This window comes from Macrobrachium nipponense, chromosome 26 (genome assembly GCF_015104395.2).
Source record: "Macrobrachium nipponense isolate FS-2020 chromosome 26, ASM1510439v2, whole genome shotgun sequence".
Lineage (NCBI taxonomy): Eukaryota > Metazoa > Arthropoda > Malacostraca > Decapoda > Palaemonidae > Macrobrachium > Macrobrachium nipponense.
In genome coordinates this window covers 73,871,131-73,895,130 of record NC_087215.1, presented here as the reverse complement: position 1 = coordinate 73,895,130, position 24,000 = coordinate 73,871,131, and the positions used below count along the sequence as shown (strand labels likewise).

At 36.6% G+C, this 24,000-nt stretch overlaps 2 protein-coding genes across 2 annotated transcripts in view; one reads left to right on the top strand and one right to left on the bottom strand.

Annotated features, from left to right (window-relative positions):
* LOC135200430 (troponin C, isoallergen Bla g 6.0201-like) overlaps positions 1-23,812 on the bottom strand; it is a 41,748-nt gene extending 17,936 nt beyond the window's left edge. The window contains 1 exon segment of the mRNA XM_064229066.1: positions 23,671-23,812. Within this exon segment, the coding sequence (XP_064085136.1) occupies positions 23,671-23,733 (63 nt within the window). The 5' untranslated portion in view covers positions 23,734-23,812.
* Positions 1-24,000, top strand: part of LOC135200429 (glutaminase liver isoform, mitochondrial-like) — a gene marked incomplete in the record, with an annotated part of 185,304 nt that overhangs the window by 130,358 nt on the left and 30,946 nt on the right.

The following is a 24,000-nucleotide window of genomic DNA, read 5'->3' as shown; positions in this document are numbered from 1 at the left end:
TTTACTCTTGGCTGAAAGCTCGGCAGCCCACGCATGCATGCGTGCTTGCTTGGTTGCTTTTCTTCATATTCTGAGAGAGAGGGGAAAAGAAAATGTATAGTCTCCGTCCCCAATTATGATTATTTTCGACTCTTACGGGACCAGGGTATATTCCTTTAACATCTCTTTGTCCAAAGAGGGACCGAGTGTGCTCTTGGCAAGCACGAGATTGCAAATAATTCTCGTTTATAGTTAGGATCTATCTCTATCTCCCTTTCTCTCTCTCTCTCTCTCTCTCTTTCTCTCTCTCATTACCTTTCCAGTGTCACGTACAACAACAGCTACCACGCACAATTGTACCACGATCACCTCGCAACCGCAATGCAATGGTTTGATCCCCGTCACATCAGCAAGATCTTACCAGATATCCGGAACAAGATAGTGAAAAGGCTTTGCCATCAAGTAACCCAGAAGTCGTTAACCTGATGCAAGAAGAAGAAGAAGAGGAGAGAAAGAAAAGAGAGAGAGAGAGAGATAGGGGGGGGCGTGATGGAGGAGTAAGAAGAAGGAGGAGCAGGAGAAAGATTGGAAAGAAAAAAAAGCATAAAGATGGTGGAAATTGCCGATTGAAACTTTGCAACAGGAAAGTGAAAAGCCTTTGACGGTCTCCGATGAGTTTCTTTACATTCACGTGATTGGTTGTTTCCCTGACTGATTAGTTGCTGTCGCAACAACTGCCTGAAATTGGTTTAGTGACGCCGGAGAGGTTGGTTGAATGATTGGTTGATGTCGCAGCAACTTTACTTATTTCGAATTTTCGATACTCTCTTGAAAAATATGCTCGTAAGAACAACCCCGTTAGACCTCAGGAATATTATTCGATATTCGGTGACCAGTGACGGGCTTATGCCAGCACACGGTCACTAGCTCGGATGACCACCGAGTAGGGCGGCGGCTTTCAGAGGACCCTAGAGAAGAAGGACCCGATATCCATCTCCTGTTCTTTAGGGCCTTTAGTTGAGGCTCACTCCGTCCGCTCGTCCTTGCGAAGTCTTCCTAAATAAATAGTCCTCGGGTGGGGTGGGGGGGGGGGGGGAGGGGGGGGGGGGAGATTGAGGGAGAAGATTGATGCAGAAGGGGGGGGGAAGGGGTGTTTTTTCAGGGGGGGGGGATGAGCCTGGTGTTTATGTCATCTTGCCATCTGCTTCTTGAAGTTACCCATATTTGTGTGCGTATGCAGCCTCATGTCGGTACTTGATGTGGAAAATCTCTCTCTCTCTCTCTCTCTCTCTCTCTCTCTCTCTCTCTCTCTCTCTCTCTCTTTCTGACACACAAATGTATCCTGGTACACTTTCAAATGAACACCATAATATTCTTTAGAAGTCTCTTGGAAATTCACTGCTTGAATAAAGGTGGAACAGACGCATCCTGTTTTAAAGAGGAGAAATTATTTACATATATATATTATATATATATATATATATAATATATAAATATATATTTTATAAATTTTATTACTATATATATATAATATATATAATATATATATATTATATATATATATAGATAGGATAGAAATTAGTATATTCTAATATATATTAATTATACATTAGTATATATATATATATACATTTATTATGATATATATACTACATATATATATTAATATTAGTATAATATAATAGTATATATATACCTATATATATAGTATAAGAAATCTATATATATATATATTATATATATATATATATAGATAGATAAAGATAGACTATATATATATCTCACCTATATAATACTATAGGTATATATATATATCTATATATAGATATATAATATATATATATATATACATATATGCATCTATATATACAGATGTACTTATTATACGTATGTACATGTCCATTTTTATTCTCGTTAACCTCAGAGAAAGACAAAAATGAAGCTCACTTCAGAGTTGTCGCTTCTGTCTCTCGAATAATCATTAAGAAATGAAAAAATTATGGGAATTCCTACAAAATGAATCAGAAAAACATCATTTTGGAGAAAGTCTCCTCTTCTGAGAAGCCGTTGCAGTTGCGTTGTCTTTTCGTAAAAGGGTAGACTTTATTTTCGTCCTGTCTCCTTGTATGCACTGCTGGTGGGGTGCAGGAGACAGGAACAGGGCAGGTGGTGGTGTCTCTCTCCTCTCTCTCTCTCTCTCTCTCTCTCTCTCTCTCTCTCATAGTGTCTTTTGGTCAGTATCTCATATCATGTTCGTCATTTTCTTCGGCTTAATGTATATGTCAGCAATCTTATGGTTTATAATATATATATAAATTACTGACTCACCACAAGGATCGAACCCAGGTCTTACCAGTTGAAAGGCAAAGAGAGCTACTGCCGATTTAACCTACTGGAAGACCTGGGTTCGATATCCCGAGGCGAGTCCGAAATTAATCTCTGCTCTTAGCGCGATTATGTCTTATATATATATATATATATATAATATATATTCAGATATATATATATATATATATATATATATATATATATATATATATATATATATATATATATATATAGAGAGAGAAGAGGAGAGAGGAGAGAAGAGACGAGAGAGAGAGAAGAGAAAGAGGAGAGAGAGAGAGAGGAGAGAGAGTTTTTTGGAGCTGTTTATTCATCACTTTCCCATCTGTCACATCTTCATTATTCCCCGTCTTTCTTCTGCTCCCATTAACACAGCTTTATTTAATCATCTACTCCCACGCCCATATCCCCCACTACGCTAATAAAAGCTTCAAACGACCCCTCCCCCCCCCCCTTAGAAATCCCCAAGGGACCCTACACTTTCAAACTCCCCACACCTAGATATCCCCACAGACACCCTCTTGGAGAAGACAGGTCCCCAAAATCTCTCTTATTGCATCGAAATTTTTTTTTTTTTTTTTTTTTTGAAAAAAAAATGTCGAATTGAGTTTTATTTCATCGCTTTGTATGTATTTTTTTTTTATCTCTCTTTCTTCTTTGTACTTTATTTTCGTTTTTTATTATTTTCTTTGCACTTTCTTTTTTTTTTAGTTTTTCTTTGTAATTTCTTTTCGTTTTTTATTACTTTCTCTTTCTTCTTTGCTCCTTTTCTTTTTACTTTTTCTTTGTACTTTCTTTTCGTTTTTTTTAACTTTTTCTTTGTACTTTCTTTTCGTTTTTATCACTTTCTCTTTCTTCTTTGTACTTTCTTTTCAGTTTTACTTTCTCTTCCTCCCTTTGACTTTCCCTTTTTATGTGTTTACTTTCTGTTATTTTCGTTATTTACTTTCTCCCATCATTTCACTTTCTCTTCCATCGTTTTACTTTCTCCTTCATTTATTTACTTTTCCTTCCTTTTATATACTTTCACTTCTTGCTTTCTCTTCATTCGTAGCCTCTCGTTCAACTTTAGATTCTCCCCTGCAGGGTGTTAATGCCGACAGTGCATCGGACGCAGTGCTCCGTAGGCATTACTTGAGGTTCTTTGCGTCGTTTCTTCTGTCCCTGGCTGCTACAACCCCTTTCGTTCCTTTGACTGTACCTCCGTTCATATTCTCTGTCTTCCAACTGACCTTCCTGAACCCAGTGTTAACATTGTTTCATAGTGTAACTTGGAGGATTTCCTGTGGTTTATATATATATATATATATATATATATATATATATATATATATATATATATATATAGGTGTGTATATATAAATAATATGGCATTCATAAAGGAAATGGCGTACTTATTGTACAAATATAGTGAAAATGTTTCAGATTCCTGATTTAGTGTCTAAAATCGTAAAAGATATCTTGTACAAATATAGCTGGAATGTTTAAATTCGTGATTTCGTGTTTAGAATCATACAAAAAGATCTTTCAGAGATAAAGTTGAAATGTTTAAATTCGTGATTTAGTGCTTAAAATCATACCAAAAAGATCTTTTAAAGATATAATTGAAATATTTAAATTCGTGATTTGGTGTTTAAAATCGTACAAAATATCTTGTAAAAAAAATTTAAGTGTTTAAATTCGTGATTTGCTGTTTAAAATCGTACAAAAGATCTTTTAGAAAACTGAAATCTTTAAATTCGTGATTTCGTGTTTTAAAATCGTACAAAAAAGATCTTTTAAAGATATAGATGAAATGTTTAAATTCGTGATTCGGTGTTTTAAAATCGTACAAAAAAGATCTTTTAAAGATATAGATGAAATGTTTAAATTCGTGAATTGGTGTTTAAAATCGTACAAGAAGATCTTTCAAAGATATGGTTAAAAACTCCTTAAATTCGGAATTTCGTCTTTAAACTCGTATGGAAGATCACCTCGGAATTGTAATAATATCCAGCCAGCTGCCACCCAACTGAAATATATTATGGCCGCGAGTGGAAATAGACAAAGCAGATATATAATTAGAAGAATTATGAATTCTCTGGATATCTTTCTGCAAGGAGGAACTCACGTGCACCTCTGCATAGCTGCTGTCTGCTCCTTCAATTGTTTATTTTCGGGGTTCCTCTACATTCCGACCACACAACCGCAAACCCCGCCCCCTTAGAAAAAAAAAAGACGTTAGATCGAGTTAAGACTTAAGCCATTTTCTGCGATTTCGTCGCATTATTGGCCTCGGTTCCTGACGTTTCCTTTTCTGGAGTGCCATTCTGTGCTTGTTTTCATAAGTATTAGCACATTTTGAATGATAATAATAATAATAATAATAATAATAATAATAATAATAATAATAATAATAATAATAATAATAATGACCATCTATGCTTGTTTTATATATAAATGTAAGCAAATTTTGAATAATAATAAATAATAACATAAAATTAATAATAAAATAATTAATAATAATAATAATAATAATATAAATAAAATGCTACTGTTGGCAGGCAATGCCTCTTCTCTTATTATTATTATTATCAATTAATTCTATTATTATTATTATTATTATTATTAATTACGACTACTACTACTACTACTACTACTACTACTACTACTACTACTACTACTACTACTACTACTACTACTACTACTATTATTATTGTTATTAGTATTATTATTCAAATTTTGCTTACATTTATATATAAAACAAGCAAAGTGGTCATTATTATTATTATTATAATTATTATGATTATTATTATCATTATTTTAATTATTATTATTATTATTATTATTATTATTATTATTATTACTACTATTATTATTATTATTCAAAATTTGTTTATTACTTTTTTATGTATAAAACAAGCATAGATGGTAATTATTATTATTATTATGATTACTTGTTCTTCTTATTATTATTATTATGATTATTTGTTATTATTATTATTATTATTATTATTATTATTATTATTATTATTATTATTATTATTATTATTATCATCATTACTGAGAAGATGAACCCTATTCATAAGGAACAAGCCCACCACGGGGGCCAATGACTTTAAATTCAAGCTTCCAAAGAATATTATTATTATTATTATCAGGTGAAAAACTCCCCCCCCCCCTCCCCCCACCCCGCCCTTCCCACCGCCACCCCCACAAATCCCCGACGAAACCGAAATGCTGCTAAAAAAAACAAATAGAATAAAAAGTGAAAAGCTCGTTCTGGTGCCGCTGGCTGCTGCCTAAAATAGCCAAGCGAAGTCGCAGGTGAACTAGCAGACAGCCAGAGGGGAACAGATATTAAAAAAAATATATATTAAAAAAAAGTAAAAAAAAAAAAAAAAAATGTATGAATCGGTATACCCGTACCCGGGTCTTCCCAGACCTTCTTACTTCGTCCCTCATTTATTTTCTGCCTGGGTCTTCTTCTATTTCTTCTTCTTCTTCTTCTTCTCTTTCTTCTTCTTCTTGTTTCGTAGCGTTTAGTTCGTCTTCAACTTCGCTTCTATACTCGCGTTTGTCTGTAAAGCATCTTTTGGTTTGTTCATCACCCTCTCTCTCTCTCTCTCTCTCTCTCTCTCTCTCTCTCTCTCTCTCTCTCTCTCTCTCTCCATATATATATACCTATATATATATATATATATATATATATATAATATATATATATATATATATACATGTGTATGTGTATATGTGTATAAAAAAGTTTCTCTCTCACTCTCTCTCTCGTGGAAAGAATGTCACCTATTCATCCGATGTGGCGCTGTGTATGGAATAATCTCAAAGGAGACAGAGAGAGAGAGAGAGGAAATGTTTGTTTTCACAGGAACTTCTGCACAAGAAAGTTCACCAAATGACAGAAATCTCTCAATACTGTTTATTTTGATCCAATGAGAGGCATAAGTGTTCCTCTTTGCCTTCTTATTTGTTTAGTCTCTCTCTCTCTCTCTCTCTCTCTCTCTCTCTCTCTCTCTCTCTCTCTCTTTGCAGCGTCCCTTCCTTAGGCCCCTAACTGCAACACGTTCCATTCCCTTTACCGTACCTCCGTCCATATTCTCTTTCTTCCATCTGACTTTCTTTACCCCTCTCCTAACAATTGATTCGCAATTGTTACACCTTTCAGAACCTTTTTACTCTTAAGATTTTGCTTCCTCGCTGAATGACCCCACAGGTCCTAGCGCTTGGCGTTTGGCCTAAATGCTATACTATTCCGTTCAATCCTCGTTTCAACCGGATACCAAAGATAATTCGGTCACAACGAGACCCAACGTCCACCACAGTCCCGGGGTCAAAAGATTCGTTTCTGTCTTGGTTTCGTCTATGAAAATCCTTACTCTGTAGAGTCTTTGGACACTTTAGGATTAATAGTAGTAGTAGGATTAATAGTAGTAAGTAGGATTAATAGTAGTAAGTGCGTTTAGTATCTTATCAAGAGAGAAATAATTAAACCGCCGTTGAAACATCGGTAGAATTCATGAGCGCCTCTGCTCTGATCACCGCGCGAAGGTTTTGGGGGCAGAGAGAGAGAGAGAGAGAGAGAGAGAGAGAGAGAGAGAGAGAGAGAGAGAGAGAGAGAGAGAGAGAGAGAACTTGCCTCTATTTCTAAAACCAGACTAGGAAGCAAGATAGAGAGCTGTGACGGGGAGAGGTGACGGGAATACCAACCAGACAGACAGACAGACGACTGATGGCTTTTTAGCGCCGTCTCGGCTCTCGAGAAGCGGAATAGCGCACCCGTCGTGAATCCCGCCCCACTCGCCCGCCCGCCGTTCCTCGGATTTAGCGGAAGCCCGGACGCCAGGCACCGAGGCACATTGGCCTACGTAGCTTTCTCTCTTTCTCTTTGAATCTTCACCAGCCTCGCAGGGCGGCCACGAGTGCCGTCAGTGCACCGCACGCTTTGCGCCGTAGGCCTTGTTTGAGAAGGTTCCTCGCGTCGTGGCTTCCATCATGGGCGCCTTACCTGCAACCCCTTTCGTTTCCTTTGACTGTACCTCCGTTCGTATTCTCTTTCGCAAGAACGTTGTGGTTTTCGTTAGAAAGAAGTAACTGAAGGTGAGGGGGAAATACCGACAGAAATCCACTTTTGAGAATCGTAACAAATGAAAAAATCAATGAATAAAAATGTAATTAAATTATTATTATTATTATTATTGTTTTGTCGGTATATATCATACTCAAAGGTCATTAAAAAATAATGGAAATTTGACGCTAATTTGAACGATTGTGGAAGAGAATATATATATATATATTATATATATATATTATATATATAATATATATATACATATATATATATATATATATACGCATGTATGTATGTATGTGTATGATATATAATGTATGTTTGTATATATATATACATATATATATATATATATATATATATATATATATATGTATATTATATATATATACTATATATATATATATAAATATATATATACTAAAGAAAAGCAAAACAACACACAAAACGAACGGAGCAGTAGAGAGAGAGAGAGAGAGAGAGAGAGAGAGAGAGAGAGAGAGAGAGAGAGAGAGAGAGAGAAATTTGCAAACCGCGAAGGTATAATTAAATGTCCACATTCCTCGAGTTCAGTGTTGTCTCTTGTAAAGTATTGTCGCAATGGCTGTTGTTAGTAAAAGTTTGTTTATGTTTTTTTGTTTATTTTTTTATCTTTGCCCCGTTTTGTCGTTGAGCGACGTTTCTCTTCGGCTTAACGAGGCGGATCGGTTTTATTGTGTCGTTAGCTTTGGACTTGAATGTTTGTGTGTGTGTGTGTGTGTGTGTGTTTTGGGTGCGGTTCATTCATGGTTTTGTGATAATCTTATCAGTAAGGTTTTTTTTTTAATTGTTTGTGCACGGGATGAGTATGTCTTTCATGTATTCATGCCTATATATATATATATATATATATATATATATATATATATATGGATATATATATATACACACACACACACATATATATATATATATATATATACATCCATATCTATATATACATACATACATACATACATACAATACATACATACATTTAAACACACACCTAGATAAAGGCTGTTTCCAGCTGCACATAGTTCGTCAGTATATATATTATATATATACACATACATACATACATACATACATACATACTTACATACATACAAACACACACCTAGATACAGGCATAACCCTCCATTCATCTCCTCTTTATTCCAGAGAAATGATCCAACAGGAACTAATGTATAAAATGTGCATCGTGGTTTGTGCAACTCGTGGGACTGTGTTTATGTTAAAAGAAATTAGTCTAGTGTTTACATCTGTAAGCCATATACTAACCCTGGCGATATAGCAAGTTTACTGTTTAAGTTAAAAAAAACCTTGGTTTTTTTTACTCACCGCAAGTTATGTCAACAAATAAATATGAGTCGTAAACATTAAATAAAAATAAAAAACGAGTCGTCTGAAGAATTTAACCAACATATGAAAATTATAGTATGTTTCATTTGTAACCGCTAAATTAAAACGGGAAATGAATAAGTAAAAGTAAGAGTTAAAAAAAAAACATGATTATATCAGCATGTGGAAACCTCACACAGAGAGAAGCCACTTTGTCGAAGACATAAAAAAAAAAAAAAAAAGAAACAAAAACCAGGGGAAGAAATGGTACTTTGTTCTCTGCTAGACTATATATATATATATATATATATATATATATATATATATATATATATATATATATATATATACATCTGACAAAAGAGCCCGTAACGACACCAAAAGAGCAGTAATTATAGCGTTATGTCTCGAAAACGAAACTGTCTTCGAAATATAGCGCTATAATTGCTACCGTTTAGGCGTCTCTATGGGCGTTATTTATTAGATGGAATTCTGTTTTAACAGGAAATGTTTTAAAGATATAATCAAGGAAGGAAAGAGAAACGATGTAGCTGTAGGCAAAGCCTTTCGACTGCTAAGTAAAGGACGAGAGATCGAAAGGCCTTGGGAAGCTCCATCGTTTCTTCATCACCTTCCATATTTTCCTGTTTCAGTTATACATATCCATACATATACATACACATAAAAGTTGGGAGTCTGTTGATGCGTGTGGGTGTCTCAGTTGGACACAAGAAGAAGAAGAAGAAGAAGAAGAAGAAGAAGAAGAAGAAAAATCAAATCCTTTTCCCTCTCTCATAGTAGTAACTTCTCGTTCATCCCTCAGCCCGCTGACATCGTTCATCTAAATGTCTGAAGGAACGACGTGAAAAAAAATAGAAAAAAAAAAAAACTAAATAAACTGCACTTCACCAAAACGGTCCATTCGTATGTCAGCGGTCCCTGGTTTGACTTGGGCACGAAGGCTCCAGTATTCAGGAAGATTTTTCTTTCCTTTTTATGTGCATTTATTTATTCATTTATGTATAAATAAATGTCGTACACTTGGATGTAATGCATTGCTACCTAATGCTATTCGCTTTGCATTTTGATACGCTTTTATCTTTTCGTTAATTTATTAATTTATTTATTTTTCCTTTTCTTAATAAGTGGGGTCTCTTCTTTCTGTATTTCTCATTACCTCCTATTGCTTTTTCCTGATGAACACCATGATATTCTTTGGAGGCTGAATTTCAAGTCAGTGGGGCTTTGGTGGGCTTGTTCCACATGAATAGGGTCATGTTCTGAATAATAATAATGATAATAATAATAATATATAATAATAATAATAATAATAATAATAATAATAATAAGTCAGTGGTCCCTGTGGTGGGATTGTTCCATATTAATAAGGTTCATGTTCTGAATAATAATAATAATAATATAATAATAATAATAATAACTAATAATAATAATAATAATAATAATAATAATAAGCTCCAGGAACTATGCGAAGAGTGTGATCCTAGAAACGGCACAATAGTAAGAAGAGCGATGGATAAGGAGGCAGGATGAACCCGGAAACCCCACACTATAATATCACCCAGCAATTGGAGGACTGAAGAGCAATAATAATAAATAATAATAATAATAATAATATTCTTTGGAAGCTTGAATTTCAAGTCAATGGCCCCTGTGATGGGATTTATCCATAATGAATAGGGTTCATCTTCTGAACAACAACAACAGCAATAATAATAATAATAATAATAATAATAATAAATAATAATAATAATAATAATAATAATAATAATAATAATAATACCTGTCGAACGCTGTTCCTTCAGATAGTTTTAGACAGATCAGACAGAAAGGTAGTAAGGACAGCTACACCCAGACAGACAGCTAGTTAGACAGGCATTTCATCGATGTCACGCGATAGATATGAGCATTTTCTGTCCCAAGAACATCCGATAGACAGCGGAAAGGTTAAATCAGGCCACGTGACACCAGTGCCAACGAAGAGACGACGCTCCGAAACTAGTCCTCCATCTTTCACGCGTAACTTATTGGAAGGTCATAAATTAGCATATATATATATTTCCCTTCGTAACTCCGCATCTCTGGCCTCGAGTATAATCTGCGCCCAAATATACCCCCAAGTATTCGCTCCCTCATTTTGAGGTCTCCGCCCTCGCCCAATATCCTACCCACCCCCATCCATTTCGATACCCTTAAATTTGGATACCCCATCCATTTACCGAATCTCTCTCTCTCTCTCTCTCGCCATGGCCCGTTCTCGAACGTGGTACAGCATTGTAGGCGTTGCTTAATGTTCTCTACAACCCCTTTCGTTCCTTTTTTTACCGTACCTCCTTTCATATTCTCTTCCTGCTTACTTTTCCTCAACCTTCTCCTAGCAGTTGATTCGTAGCGCAGCTGCTCTGCGGATTTCCTCCTGTTACACCTGTCAAACCCTTCGCTGTCAGTTTCCGTTTCAACGCTGAATGACCTCATCATAATATAGATCCTGGTTCTTGGCCTTTGGCCTAAATTCTATATCCAGTTCAATTCTAGCATGATAGACATTGTGTGTGTGTGAGTGTGTGTGCCCGCCCGATGAGATGGCTGAAGATTAGAATCGTAGGCGTGGGAGCGTTCCATCTTTCGCCTTCCTATCTTCGTCTGGTTTGATTAGTTCTCTTAGAGAGAGAGAGAGAGAGAGAGAGAGAGAGAGAGAGAGAGAGAGAGAGAGAGGGTTAGATTCCTGATGGTGTTTTTTTCAATTTTTGTAATTCATATTCATCCACTTCTGGTATTATTCAGAGTAAAATGTGTGAGAGAGAGAGAGAGAGAGAGAGAGAGAGAGAGAGAGAGAGAGAGAGAGAGAGAGAGAGAGAGAGATGACCGACCCCAGATAATGACGCAGCTTTACTTTTGATCTTTTCTGACACTTCTGCGCTATTGCTTTTGTTTTATTTTATTGTTCTTTATATTTATTTACTTTTTGCTATGTGTTTACTTTGCCGTTTCTTCTATCTTCATTTAACTGCTGTTCCGTTCACTTCCTCCCGTGAATGCACAGTAAAACCTTCTCCTAGAGATACGTGAGCACACGATGTCTCCTCTTAGGATGGACTAATAAGTCTTTGAGACATTGTAATCCTTGTAACTCCTCGTAACTCTTATTCCTAAACAAGGTCATTCTCCACTGGGGTAGTTCGCTTTGCAGTCTAATGCCTCTTTTTGACTCTTTGCAGTGGGTTCGTCCATTTCGAACGATAATAAAACAGAAGAGAACCTCCTTTCCCGCTTGCATTGTTTATCCCGAATTCTATCGACTTGGCGAATGGGTATTTTGGCACGGCGGGAATCCTTGTTTACAGTGCCACCCCGCGACGATTGCAGTTGGCATTTAACAAATGGGCTCACTTTCTGCCCTTTTAGCCGCCCATTTCTCAAAAGGGCAGAGCCTTTTGCGCCCTCGAATATCTCGAGTTATATAAAGACATCCTCCTTTTAGTAATCTCTCTATCTAAGCCTGTTTTCTCATCTCGTGCTGCCGAGCTGTCACTTAAAACCACTTTGAGGGCCAAAATCGGGTCAAACATTGCAGATAATTTTCAGTAGTGGTTTTCTGGAGCAAAACACGGCCTGTGTTAGCGTAGGTACTGTCAAACAATCAAACAGAGTCAAATTGAAAACCTTATTGAATTTTCATACCTAGAAGCATCTCCTAATGAAGATAATAATAATAATAATAATAATAATAATAATAATAATAATAATAATAATAATAATAATAATAATATATTCTTTGGAAGTTTAAATTTCAATTCAATTTGGTGGGCTTGTCCCATATGAATAGGGTTCAGCTTTTGATTATTATTATTATTATTATTATTATTATTATTATTCTTATATTATTATTATTATTATTATTATTATTATATTATTATTATTCTTTGGAAGTTTGAATTTCAAGTCAATGGCCCTTAGGTGGACTTTTCCATATGAATAGGGTTCAGCTTTTGAGTAATAATAATAAATAACTAATAATAATAAAATAATAATAATAATAATAATAATAATAATAATGCTTGCTCAAGTTTCAGTATGCAAAATATGTTTGAAGAGAATAAATTTTTTTTTTGTCTAGACGTACGTACCTTCCATTCCTTGCAACTATACTGCCACGTGCAGAAAATCATCCTGAGTAACTTGCAATGATTAAACCCGGCCTTCGAATCCATTCTAAGGAAAAACAGACTAAATAAGGGGAATTATTATGAAGGTGCACTCTCTTCTTCATAATCAAGCAGTGGGTTGCTGTATCTCCTCCAGGCCCATTCTTGAAAGCAGTTATAAGGAAACTCATTTATGTTCGGAAATGTTTTGGTTACAAAAGCTGTTTATAGGGGGTGTGGAACAGTTGGATGTTTTTTTCTTATTTTTTTTTTAGTTTTCTTATTTTTGCAGTCTCGTTTTCGGTTTCCCCCTTTTTTTTTTTTTTCGTCTCAAAGTGATTCAAATGTTTTTAAATTTTATTTTTATTTTTTGCAGTCTCGTTTTCGACTCAAAGTGATTTTAATGTTTTTAAATTTTAGTTTTATTTTTTGCAGTCTCGTTTTCGTCTCAAAATGATTTTAATGTTTTTAGATTTTAGTTTTATTTTTTGCAGTCTCGTTGTCGACTCAAAGTTATTTTTATTTGATTTTTTAATTTTTTATTTATGCCGTCTCACTTTCGACTGAAATTTATTTATATATTTTTAAATAATTTTTTTTTTTTGCATTTATTTGCCGCCTCGCTTTCGACTCAAAGTAATTTTAGTGTTTTTCATTTTTTTTAAATTCTCGTGTTCGATTCAAAATGCTTTCAAAATTAAATTAGAAGACGCTTTTGAGAACTGAGGAGAACTCTTGACTGGTGGGGGGTATTTACTTAATCATTTAATCATTTTCCTGTCTCTAGTAATCGTGTGTTTATGAACGTTCATATATGAATATAACTCGAGACGTTATATATATATATATATAATATATATATATATATATATATATATATATATATATATATATATAATATATATATATATATTTATAGTGCCCACCATATAGATATTTATAGTGCCCTCGTGAGGTGGGTATACGTGGGCGTGCGCTTCCCTCTAAAATGGGCAACAAACAATTCGCGGGGCGCGATCCATCAACTGGGACCCGCGGGTGCCAAAGGTCCTTGAATTCCTTTCCGCCCTTTATCTGCTGCGAGATATAATGGGAGGAGACCCGAGACGGGCCATTTCGTAGTCACGTTGCTGAACAAACACATACACAGAGAGAGAGATGAGAGAGAGAGATTGTTTGTCTTGTAATAGGATAAGTTTTATTTTAATGTCTTGCAGATTAACTTCCTCTCTCTCTCTCTCTCTCTCCTCTCTCGTCTCTCGTCATCTCTCTCTCTCTCTCTCTCTCTCTCGTGAGAGCTTCTGCTGTCAGTTGACCCTAGTTTCTGTTTTTGTTCCTTCGTCTTCTATATTTACAATCATTCTTTATTCATGTATAAATTTCGATATCACTGAAGAATGGGAACTGATATTTCGCAACTATATATATATATAGATATATATATATATTATATATATATATATATATATATATAATATTATATTATGTATGTATGTATGTGTGTATGTGTGTGTAACATACGTGTGTGTGTGTGTGAGATGGAGTAGGTGGAAGGCAAGAAATATCCAATATGAATTAAGATATTATGCTAATTTACTCCGAGCTCCATATCTGTCTTAGATAAGGGCTCGTGTAGATAGTCCGACGTAAGTTAAGTCCAATATTTCAAATTCTGAATGATGGTTTTCCCTCTCGTTGAAAATGAGATCGTCTATCTCAGGAGAGAATCCGAAACGCTTGATTGCTTTGGAAACTTGAATTTAAAGTCAGTGGCTCTGTGGTTGGCTTGTTCCTTATGAATAGGGTCTATCCTTAGAATAATAACAATATAATAATAATAATATTCTTTGGAAACTTTTATCATCTGTTATTCCGAAAGGAAATAATGTCCTTAAGAAAATTTTCAGCAATTTGTATCTAATATATCTGTTATAGCCTACCATATTGTAACTTTTTGTTAAGCAAAGGTATATTGCGGTTTTGTAAAGTGCGGCCACTGCTTGTCATCCCTCCGAACGTGTAAACGATTTCAATGAAAGATGATTTTAAGACTCTTAAAATGTAGTAGAATTTCCAGAAATCAATATGAAATACACTCTGCATAACTCTGAGAAAGATCTGTTTTTAAATTTAGAATGGCGAACATGCTTGATCATATCAGACGGTCATTAACATTGTCCAGTGATCCAAATGCACCGATTCGAATGCAGACATTCCCAGAGACACCTCCGATTCAGGTGGACCTCATTTGTTAAACAATATTGCAGCGACGCTTAAAACCTCCTTGACTTCATTGATATTCTCCTTTTTCTACCATTTTTATGGAGACGTGCATTCATATAGTTTTATTTCAGTGGATAACGAAACGTTTCCTTCTGACAATCAGCACAACAATCAAAACAACCATTGCAAAATAAATGAAGATGAAAAGAACCACAGATTAACCAATTTTTCCCAACCATTTCCAACCAATCAGCTTCAAGGAATGGTCGTGACGTAATCAGTAGGCGGGGCTTAGCTGCAAAGCTAGCTGGTATGTGCTATAGTACACAATAGTAGATTCACATCAACCGTGCATCTGATGTCTTGGCCAGTCCCTTACGGCGCTCCTGATTGGCTGTTGATAAGCTAATCACAGGGCTGGAAACTCTCAGTCTCTCTCGAGAGTTCACATAGGGAGGATGTATGTTCCACCTCTCCTGAGAAATACTTTTAAAAGACGTATCCCTCAGGAGAGGTGGAACATATATCCTACGTGTGTGAACTTTCTCGAGAGACGGAGAGTTTCCAGCCCAGTGATTGGCTTATCAACAGCCAATCAGGAGTGTCGTAAGGGACTTGCGGAGACATCATATGCACGCTTGATGTGAATCTACTACAGCATCGTTTTGAGAGTCAGCTGGGAACACAGAAGCCAGGAGACTTCTGCAGCAGCAGCAGCTTCCAGCGAATATCTGACTGCCCTGGCGGAGGGAGGGCGGGACGATTTTGTTTCTGCAATCGCTGACTATGTTGTTGCCAAGATGGATCATGGAGTTTCCTGACGTTTCCCTGGCCGTTTGGCGAACTTGGCATTGTTACAGAGCGACTGTTTCTCTCGATCTCTCGAGCTGTGGTTGTTTACGGCGTCTTCTGTTTCTGGGCGGGGGGTGGCTGGAGGGGGTGCCAATCAAAGGCTTCGTATGTTCGTCTTATCTTCGCGGTTCAAATGAGCCGTCTTTCTTCTGCGTTTGAAGAAGCAATCGGTGACGGAATAAGTATGTTGATCATCTCTCAACGTTTGCATTGCATGCAGCACAAAGCGAGTATATATTATATATATATATATATATATATGTATATATATATATATATATATATATATCATATATATATATTAGTATAATATATATGTATATATATATATATATCATATATATATATATATACATATATATATATATATGAAGATGCAGCGCATTGCTAACCTAATACTATTCTCGTTGCATTTTAATGATTTTTTCATCTCTTCATTAATTCATTAATTATTTTTCTTTAACGAGTGAGAAACTCCTCTTTGTGTATTTCCCTTTACCCTTCTCTTGCTTCTTCCTCACGAACACCTTCATCATCTTCGGAAGCTTCAAGAATTTCAAGTCAGTGGCCGGCCCCTTTGGTGGACTTGTCTCATATGAAGAGGGTTCTTCTTCATCTTCTCAATAACAACAATAATAATAATATTCTACAAACTGGGCTGGGGGGGGGGGGGTCTTTTTACTTTCCTCTTTCCCTCCCTATTTCCTCCTGTTTGGTCCCCTTCCTTTCCTTCCCTATCGGTCGGTACAATTAGCCTGAAATGCTCTCGATCAAGGAAGATACTTCTTCAAGGGTCATTTGGTCACCAAGAACACCTCACTACGAGGATCTCGGTCAATGAACGGCAAGAATCCACAGCAGTAAAGAAATATATATATATATATATATATATATATATATATATATATATTAGAAATATATATATATATATATATATATATATATAGAAATATATATATAGATATTTCTATTATAATATATATAGGGTATTATATAGAAAATATATATATATATATATTTCTATATATTATATATATATATATTATATAATATTTCTATATATATCTAATATATATATATATATATATATTTCTTCACTGTTGTGGATTCTTGCGCGTTCATTTACCGAGATCCTCGTAGTGAGGTGTTCTTGTGACCAAATGACCCCTTGAAGTATCTTCCTTGATCGAGAGCATTTCAGGCTAATTGTACCGACCGATGGGAAGGAAAGGAAGGGGACCAAACAAGGAGGAAATAGGGAGGGAAAGAGGAAAGTAAAAAGACCCCCCCCCCAGCCCAGTTTGTAGAATGATTATTATTATTGTTGTTATTGAGAAGATGAAGAAGAACCCTCTTCATATGAGACAAGTCCACCAAAGGGGCCACTGACTTGAAATTCTTGAAGCTTCCGAAGATGATGAAGGTGTTCATGAAGAAGAAGCAAGATAAGGCAAAGGGAAATACACAATGAGGAGTTCTCACTCGTTAAAAAAAATTATTAATTAATGAAGAGATAAAATAATCCCCTAAATTGCAAGGAGAATATTATTAGTGTAGTAATGCGTTGCATCTTGACTTGAACTTCTGATGAAGTTCCGATTGCACGGCATCCTCAGAAGGGAGGCTGTTCCACTGTTCCACTGTCCCCCAACGGTGTGAGGAGGAACGGAGGACCTCTGGAACTTCCGAGGAGTTCTAGATGAGAAGGGGAAGAAAAAAGAAGCAGGAGGAAAATTCCAAAGCTCTCTAGCGGAAGGAAAAGGACTTGTCATCACGTTCCATGCAAGCCTTGGATTACTGGCCAGAGTCCATTTCCGCCACAAGAAGATTGATAACCCCCCCCCCCCCCCCCCCCCCCCCCCCCCCCCCCCCCGCGGTTGTCACCCGGGGAATGCCAGGAATGACACATCTGCTCGAGAGAGAGAGAGAGAGAGAGAGAGAGAGAGAGAGAGAGAGCTCCAACAATGAAAATCGTCACATAAGTGATAACTCGAATAAATATGTCAGTAGCAGACTAACAGTAACCTAAGTAAGTATACTCTTTTTTTTCCCTCTGTCCATCCGCCTGTGGTGTTTTCGCATGGTAACACAGCGTCCCGGGCTTTAAATAGTTATGCTATGTGTAAGTTTTAGGTAAATAAAAAGATATCTGGGTGTACATTTGCAACTGAAAAGTGTTTTAATAATTTACTGTATGCGAATTACACCGTTAATATTCGAAATAGGATATTATTATTATTGTTGAATGTAAGCTGAATGTAACTATCTAAAGCCCGGGACGCAGTGTTACCATACGCATACACCACAGCCGGATGGACAGATGGAAAAAAACAGAGTATACGTAGCCATTCCGTTCATTTGCCAGAAGACTGACACACCTCAAAATATGTGTTTTTTTGAGTTATTGATACCAGCAGATAGCCCGTCCTTTGTTTCATATTTTGGTAAAAACGTTTTGTATGTATTTGTAATACTATCCGCCAGAGGGCATAACCTAGAAAATTACTGAAGGCCTTATGGGGATCAATAATACTGAAGACCTTATGGGAGAAATTCACTTCTCCATTGTTTCAGTGTTAGTTTCAATTATTGAGGGGTGATTTCAACTTTTTGCCCCCAGATTGGGTGGGTTCACTTGTGAAGGGGGTGCTTTCGGCATAACACGTCACTATTATCAATGGAAAAAGTAGAGAGTTTTAAACTTTCGAAATAGCAATTTTTGTGTTAGGTCACTTCTGGCAAAAGAGCGATTTATTGACGAAAGTGTTCGTAATAATGTACAAATATGTATGATATAATATGTAAATGTTGCAATAATGTGGCCATCACCTTTACGTGGGTAAAGACTTAAATAGCTATCACAATCCTCCTCTATTATACAAATATATTATTTATACACAGAACAGCTAACGCAAAATACAACAATTGAAACTTAAGAGGTATCATTTCTGTTGACCTCATTTCATTTCATTCATTCATTTTTCTTTCTAATGAAATACAGACACTCCTCTACGTACGAACGAGTTACGTTCATGTCTTAGTTTGTTCGTAAGTTCAACTGGATATACTCAGAATTGATACGCACAGTACTATTTGTGTTTTATCATACTAAAACACAATACTATAGTAGATTCACATCAGCCGTGCATTTGATGTGTAGGCCAGTCCCTTACGACGCTCCTGGTTGGCTGTTGATAAGCCAATCACAGGGCTGGAAACTCTCAGTCTCTCTCGAGAGTTCACATAGGCAGGATGTATGTTCCATCTCTCCTGAGGTATACGTCTTTCAAGAGAGGTAGAACATACATCCTGCCTATGTGAACTCTCTCGAGAGAGACTGAGAGTTTCCAGCTCTGTGATTGGCTTATCTACAGCCTCTCTGGAGCGTCGTAAGGGACTGGCCTAGACGTCAAATGTACGGCTGATGTGAATCTACTGTAGTACTGAACTGCATTTTATACATATAAAACCTTGATATATATTAAATTCATTAAGCAAATTATGATAATAATACAGTAGGGTACAGTTTTCATTTGCGATCGCGGTTGTTCGTATTCTCTGAAAGTTCGTAAGTTGAAAGTTCGTAAGCAGAGGAGTGTCTCTACAAGTATTTTGACAAGTGTTGAATATTTTCACCGTGAACTGTGGTCGAACGTTGTACTAAAATCCCTCCTTATATGACTCCAATGGGGGCACATCATGAAACAAGTACATTGTCCTTATCTTGTAGTACTTCTCCTCTACAGCTACAGACGTGTCTTTCTCTTGGTATTTTACATCGTCCTCAGAGCAAATGTTCGTGTGTCTATGCCGCCAACAGCAAACGTGTCCTCATTGTGTTTGGTGTGTCAGGATGGTATGTCAATGGGTCTTTCGAGCTGACAGATACAACTGACATATCCATTATGCAGTTGGACGAGCGTGCAACTCCCTTCTTTTTTTTTTATCTCTTTTAGGGTGACACATTTATTATCTCTGGTCCCCTACGACGATTTATCACACATGTTAATGGTGGTCCCTTTCCAAAATACGTAAAGCTTAACGAAGAATTTTTTTTTTTTTAGATTGCTTAACTACATTTTTTTTTAAATTGTCACTTAACTTTCCTGTCTGGTATTTTATTAATGGCCTTCTCCAATGTTGAGGACAACATTCAAACTGTTTGCCTTCCAACATTGTTAAAATGTTTGTCAGAAATCTGCAGCTGTTATGATGTTACCGAAATATGTTAGGTAAAACAGGTATACATATCTCTAAGTAGGCTATACCCTCGCGGTAACTTTGCGTCTTAAATATCGATTAGAATTCGCGGTGTTCCTGGTTATCAGATGTTGAATTTGGTGTGGATGCCCTCGGCAGTTGCGACGCCATCTTTACATTTAAAACCAGTCAGTTTGTACTGAGACAGATTTTTTTTTTTTTTTTATTTTTTTTTTTTTTTTTTTTTTTTTTTTTATGGAGCGACCTTCTGCTTTCCTGCACTTTGTTCAGCCGTAACAAAGTTGAACGAATGTTTCGTCCCAATAACTTCTTTTAACTGTTTGTCTACGAGATATTCCAAAGAGTTATAGGTATTTTCGGCGAATTTGGTGCTGAGGTCATCCGCGGACCAAGCAAAAATCGCTTAGAGTTGGAGATGTACCCGATTTAAAAAAAAAAAAAAAAAAAAAAAAAAAAAATCTGGTGTGGTGCGTCAATTGACTGATTCAGCAAAACTGATCATTCTTATTGTTCTTTTACATTTGCCAGAGTATAAAACCGCTGATTTGGATCCTGTCGAAGATATATCTCACTTCCAGATAAACCTGGGCGTTCCAAATTGATCTGGTAGTTAGAAAATTTAGAAAAAATAATCTTTGTGGAAACCTGCGGGACACTTTTTTTCCCATTGACGTTCTCAGTGTCATCAAACTCCTGTGTACATTTTCTCTTGTATCAGATTCCGATTCTGCTACACGGCAGTCAAAACTTCGAATCACAGACTTCCTTCTAAAATCTTGGAAAAAAGGGGACTTTTATATGATTCTGAAGATTTGCAATATACAAGATTCACACGAATGTATTTTTGTTCTGTGTGTGGGTGTGTGTGTGAACGCTCTGCACGGTGCTAAACGTCTTTGTTATTTCTTGAGTTCACCAAATTCGGTGCTAAACGTCTTTGTTATTTCTTGAGTTCACCAAATTCGATGCTAAACGTCTTTGTTATTTCTTGAGTTCACCAAATTCGGTGCTAAACGTCTTTATTATTTCTTGAGTTCACCAAATTCGGTGCTAAACGTCTTTGTTATTTCTTGAGTTTACCAAATTCGATGCTAAACGTCTTTGTTATTTCTTGAGTTCACCAAATTCGGTGCTAAACATCTTTGTTATTTCTTGAGTTCACCAAATTCGGTGCTAAACATCTTTGTTATTTCTTGAGTTCACCAAATTCGGTGCTAAACATCTTTGTTATTTCTTGAGTTCACCAAATTCGGAAACACATTTTATTATGATTCAGTAATTGAATAGAGTAATTTTCGGCAGTCCTATCCTGCAGTAAACTTGCCTCGCTGTTGAGCTTTTATGAGTTCCAGAGGTTCTTCATTCCTCTACACAGCTGGAACTCTGGAACAGCCTCCTGGAGGAAGATGTCGTGCGACTGGAACTTCAAAACTTGGAACTTCAAAACTTGAAGCGAAAGTCAATGCATGACTACCATATAATGTTATTCTCCTCCTTGCATTTGAATACGTTTTAAACTATTTATTCATTTATGAATTTATTTTTTGTTTCTTTTTATGAGGTGAGATCTCTTCTTTCTGTATTTCCCTTTACCTTCTCTTTGTTACTTCCTAGTGAGCACCATAATGTTCTTTGGCAGCTTGAATTTGAAGTCAGTGGCCCCTTTGGTGGGTTTGTTCCTTATGAATAGGGTTCTTCATCTTCTGAATAATAATAATAATTAATAATATATACTAAAAAAATAATAATAATAATAATAATAATAATAATAATAATAAAAATAATAAAAATGCTAAAAGTTCGTGTATAATTTATAAGCATTTTTAAAATATTTATTACTGTGGACCCCTTAGAACATTGTATAAACTCTCGTGATAGAGAGATTTCACAAATGAAAATAATAATAATAATAATAATAATAATAATAATAATAATAATAATAATAATAATAATAATAATAATAATAGCTTTCAAGATTTTGACTGCATAAATGAATTCTAAAAAGAGGAAATGTTTTTTGGGGGGTTCCACACCAGTCCTCTTAGTATCGCCAGCACTTTACCACAATTATGGACTGCCTTCGTCAAAGAGTCCGTGCTGGCATAAGGCCAAGCAATCCTTACAATATTGTCCTCACTTTTAGAAGGGAAGGGAAAAACTAAGCGTCTTATGGCCTCGTCTGTTGAAATCAGCGACTGTGTGACGGCTTAGTTCGCAGACTGTTTCTCTTTCTCTCTATTACCCAGCTTTGGAACTCAGTTTATGCCGCGGTTTCCCCCGACTCTCTTAACCTTCCATCTTTCGCTTCCCCCGTCTTCCCTGTTATTCATGACTAAGCCTGCTAGTTCCGTGGGTCGCTCGCTAGCATGATGCCTGACATTCCAGAAAGGGTCGTGAGGCTCGCAACCGCATCCCTAAATGCCGGAAGACATAGATAGATAGATAAATAGACGGATATTGCAAATGATAGGTACCAGTCCAAACTGTTGCTCTAAAAAGAAAAAATCCGCCCATATTTTCGTCAAATCACGCTTGCTTTTCTGATGTTACTTTCAGCTTTCTGTCAAAGAAAACTATTATAGAGATGGCTTTGTCTGTCCGTCTGCACTTCTTCCGGTCCATACTTATTCTCTCAACCCTCAGTTCATAAGAACTACTGAGGCTAGAGGGCTGCAAATTGCTACTTGGATCATCCACCCTCCAATCGTCAACCATTCCAAATTGCAGGCCGTTAGCCTCAGTAGGTTTGATTTTCCCTAAGGTTAAAGGTAGCCATGATCGTGCGTCTGGGAACACTATAGGACAGGCCATCAACGAGCCGTGGCTGAAAGCTTCATGGGCCGCGGTTCGTACAGCATTGTACAGAGACCGCGGAAAGATAGATCTATGTTCGGTGGCTCTGATTACGCGCTGTACAGAAAACTCGATTGCGCCGAAGAAACTTCGGCTTGTATCTTACATGTCATTTTTGTTTAATGTATAGACTTAATTACTACGTCCTGTTACAGAAATAAGTTAAAAAACCTCCAAGAATGACGCCAGACATTTGTTGCACAGTCCTGCACCATCCACTCACCTTCAGAAATGCCAGATTCCATCAGCAATTAAATCTCTTCGATTTTTACCTTTCGTTACCAATTGACCTTTCGAATGTCTATCACAAACCCAATCTTTATATCATTTCCATTCCCATTCATTCTCAACGTAGCGCTGACTGACCCTCCCATATGGGTCCCCAGCTTTGGGGTTGACGCCCCAATCACATATTCCATTCCAAGCCTTGTTCGTTCAGACGCGAAAGTGATTAGGAAGAGAATTCACCCAACACACATCCTCACACACACATTAACTACGACAAGATCCTCGTACTTCGTCGGCCACATTCAAGGAACAAGACAACAAGAATAATTCACACACAAGACGCACAAAGTCACGAACTGAAACTTGAGTGTCACCTACCATAGCGGCTGGTGGTGGTGGTGGTTGCGTGTATGTTACAAAGGGCGCGAATAAACTGATCATACAGTTCGGAGATGACCTCTTATATAGTTCCCGCCATCCTCGATTCTGTAGACACGTTCCCTGTCTCCCGCCCGCCCACGCCTACCACCCCAACGGCGCCCAGAGACCCGGGTTCTTTCACCCTCCTCTTTTCTTATTATGGGAACTGCGAAGGTGGGGCCAAGGAAGGAGAGAGAGAAAGAGGGAGAGAGAGAGGGCGTTCCTCCACCCACTTTTTTTTTTTTTTAATCTCCATTTCCCACCCCCTCGGTCAGGCGTGGTATGAGA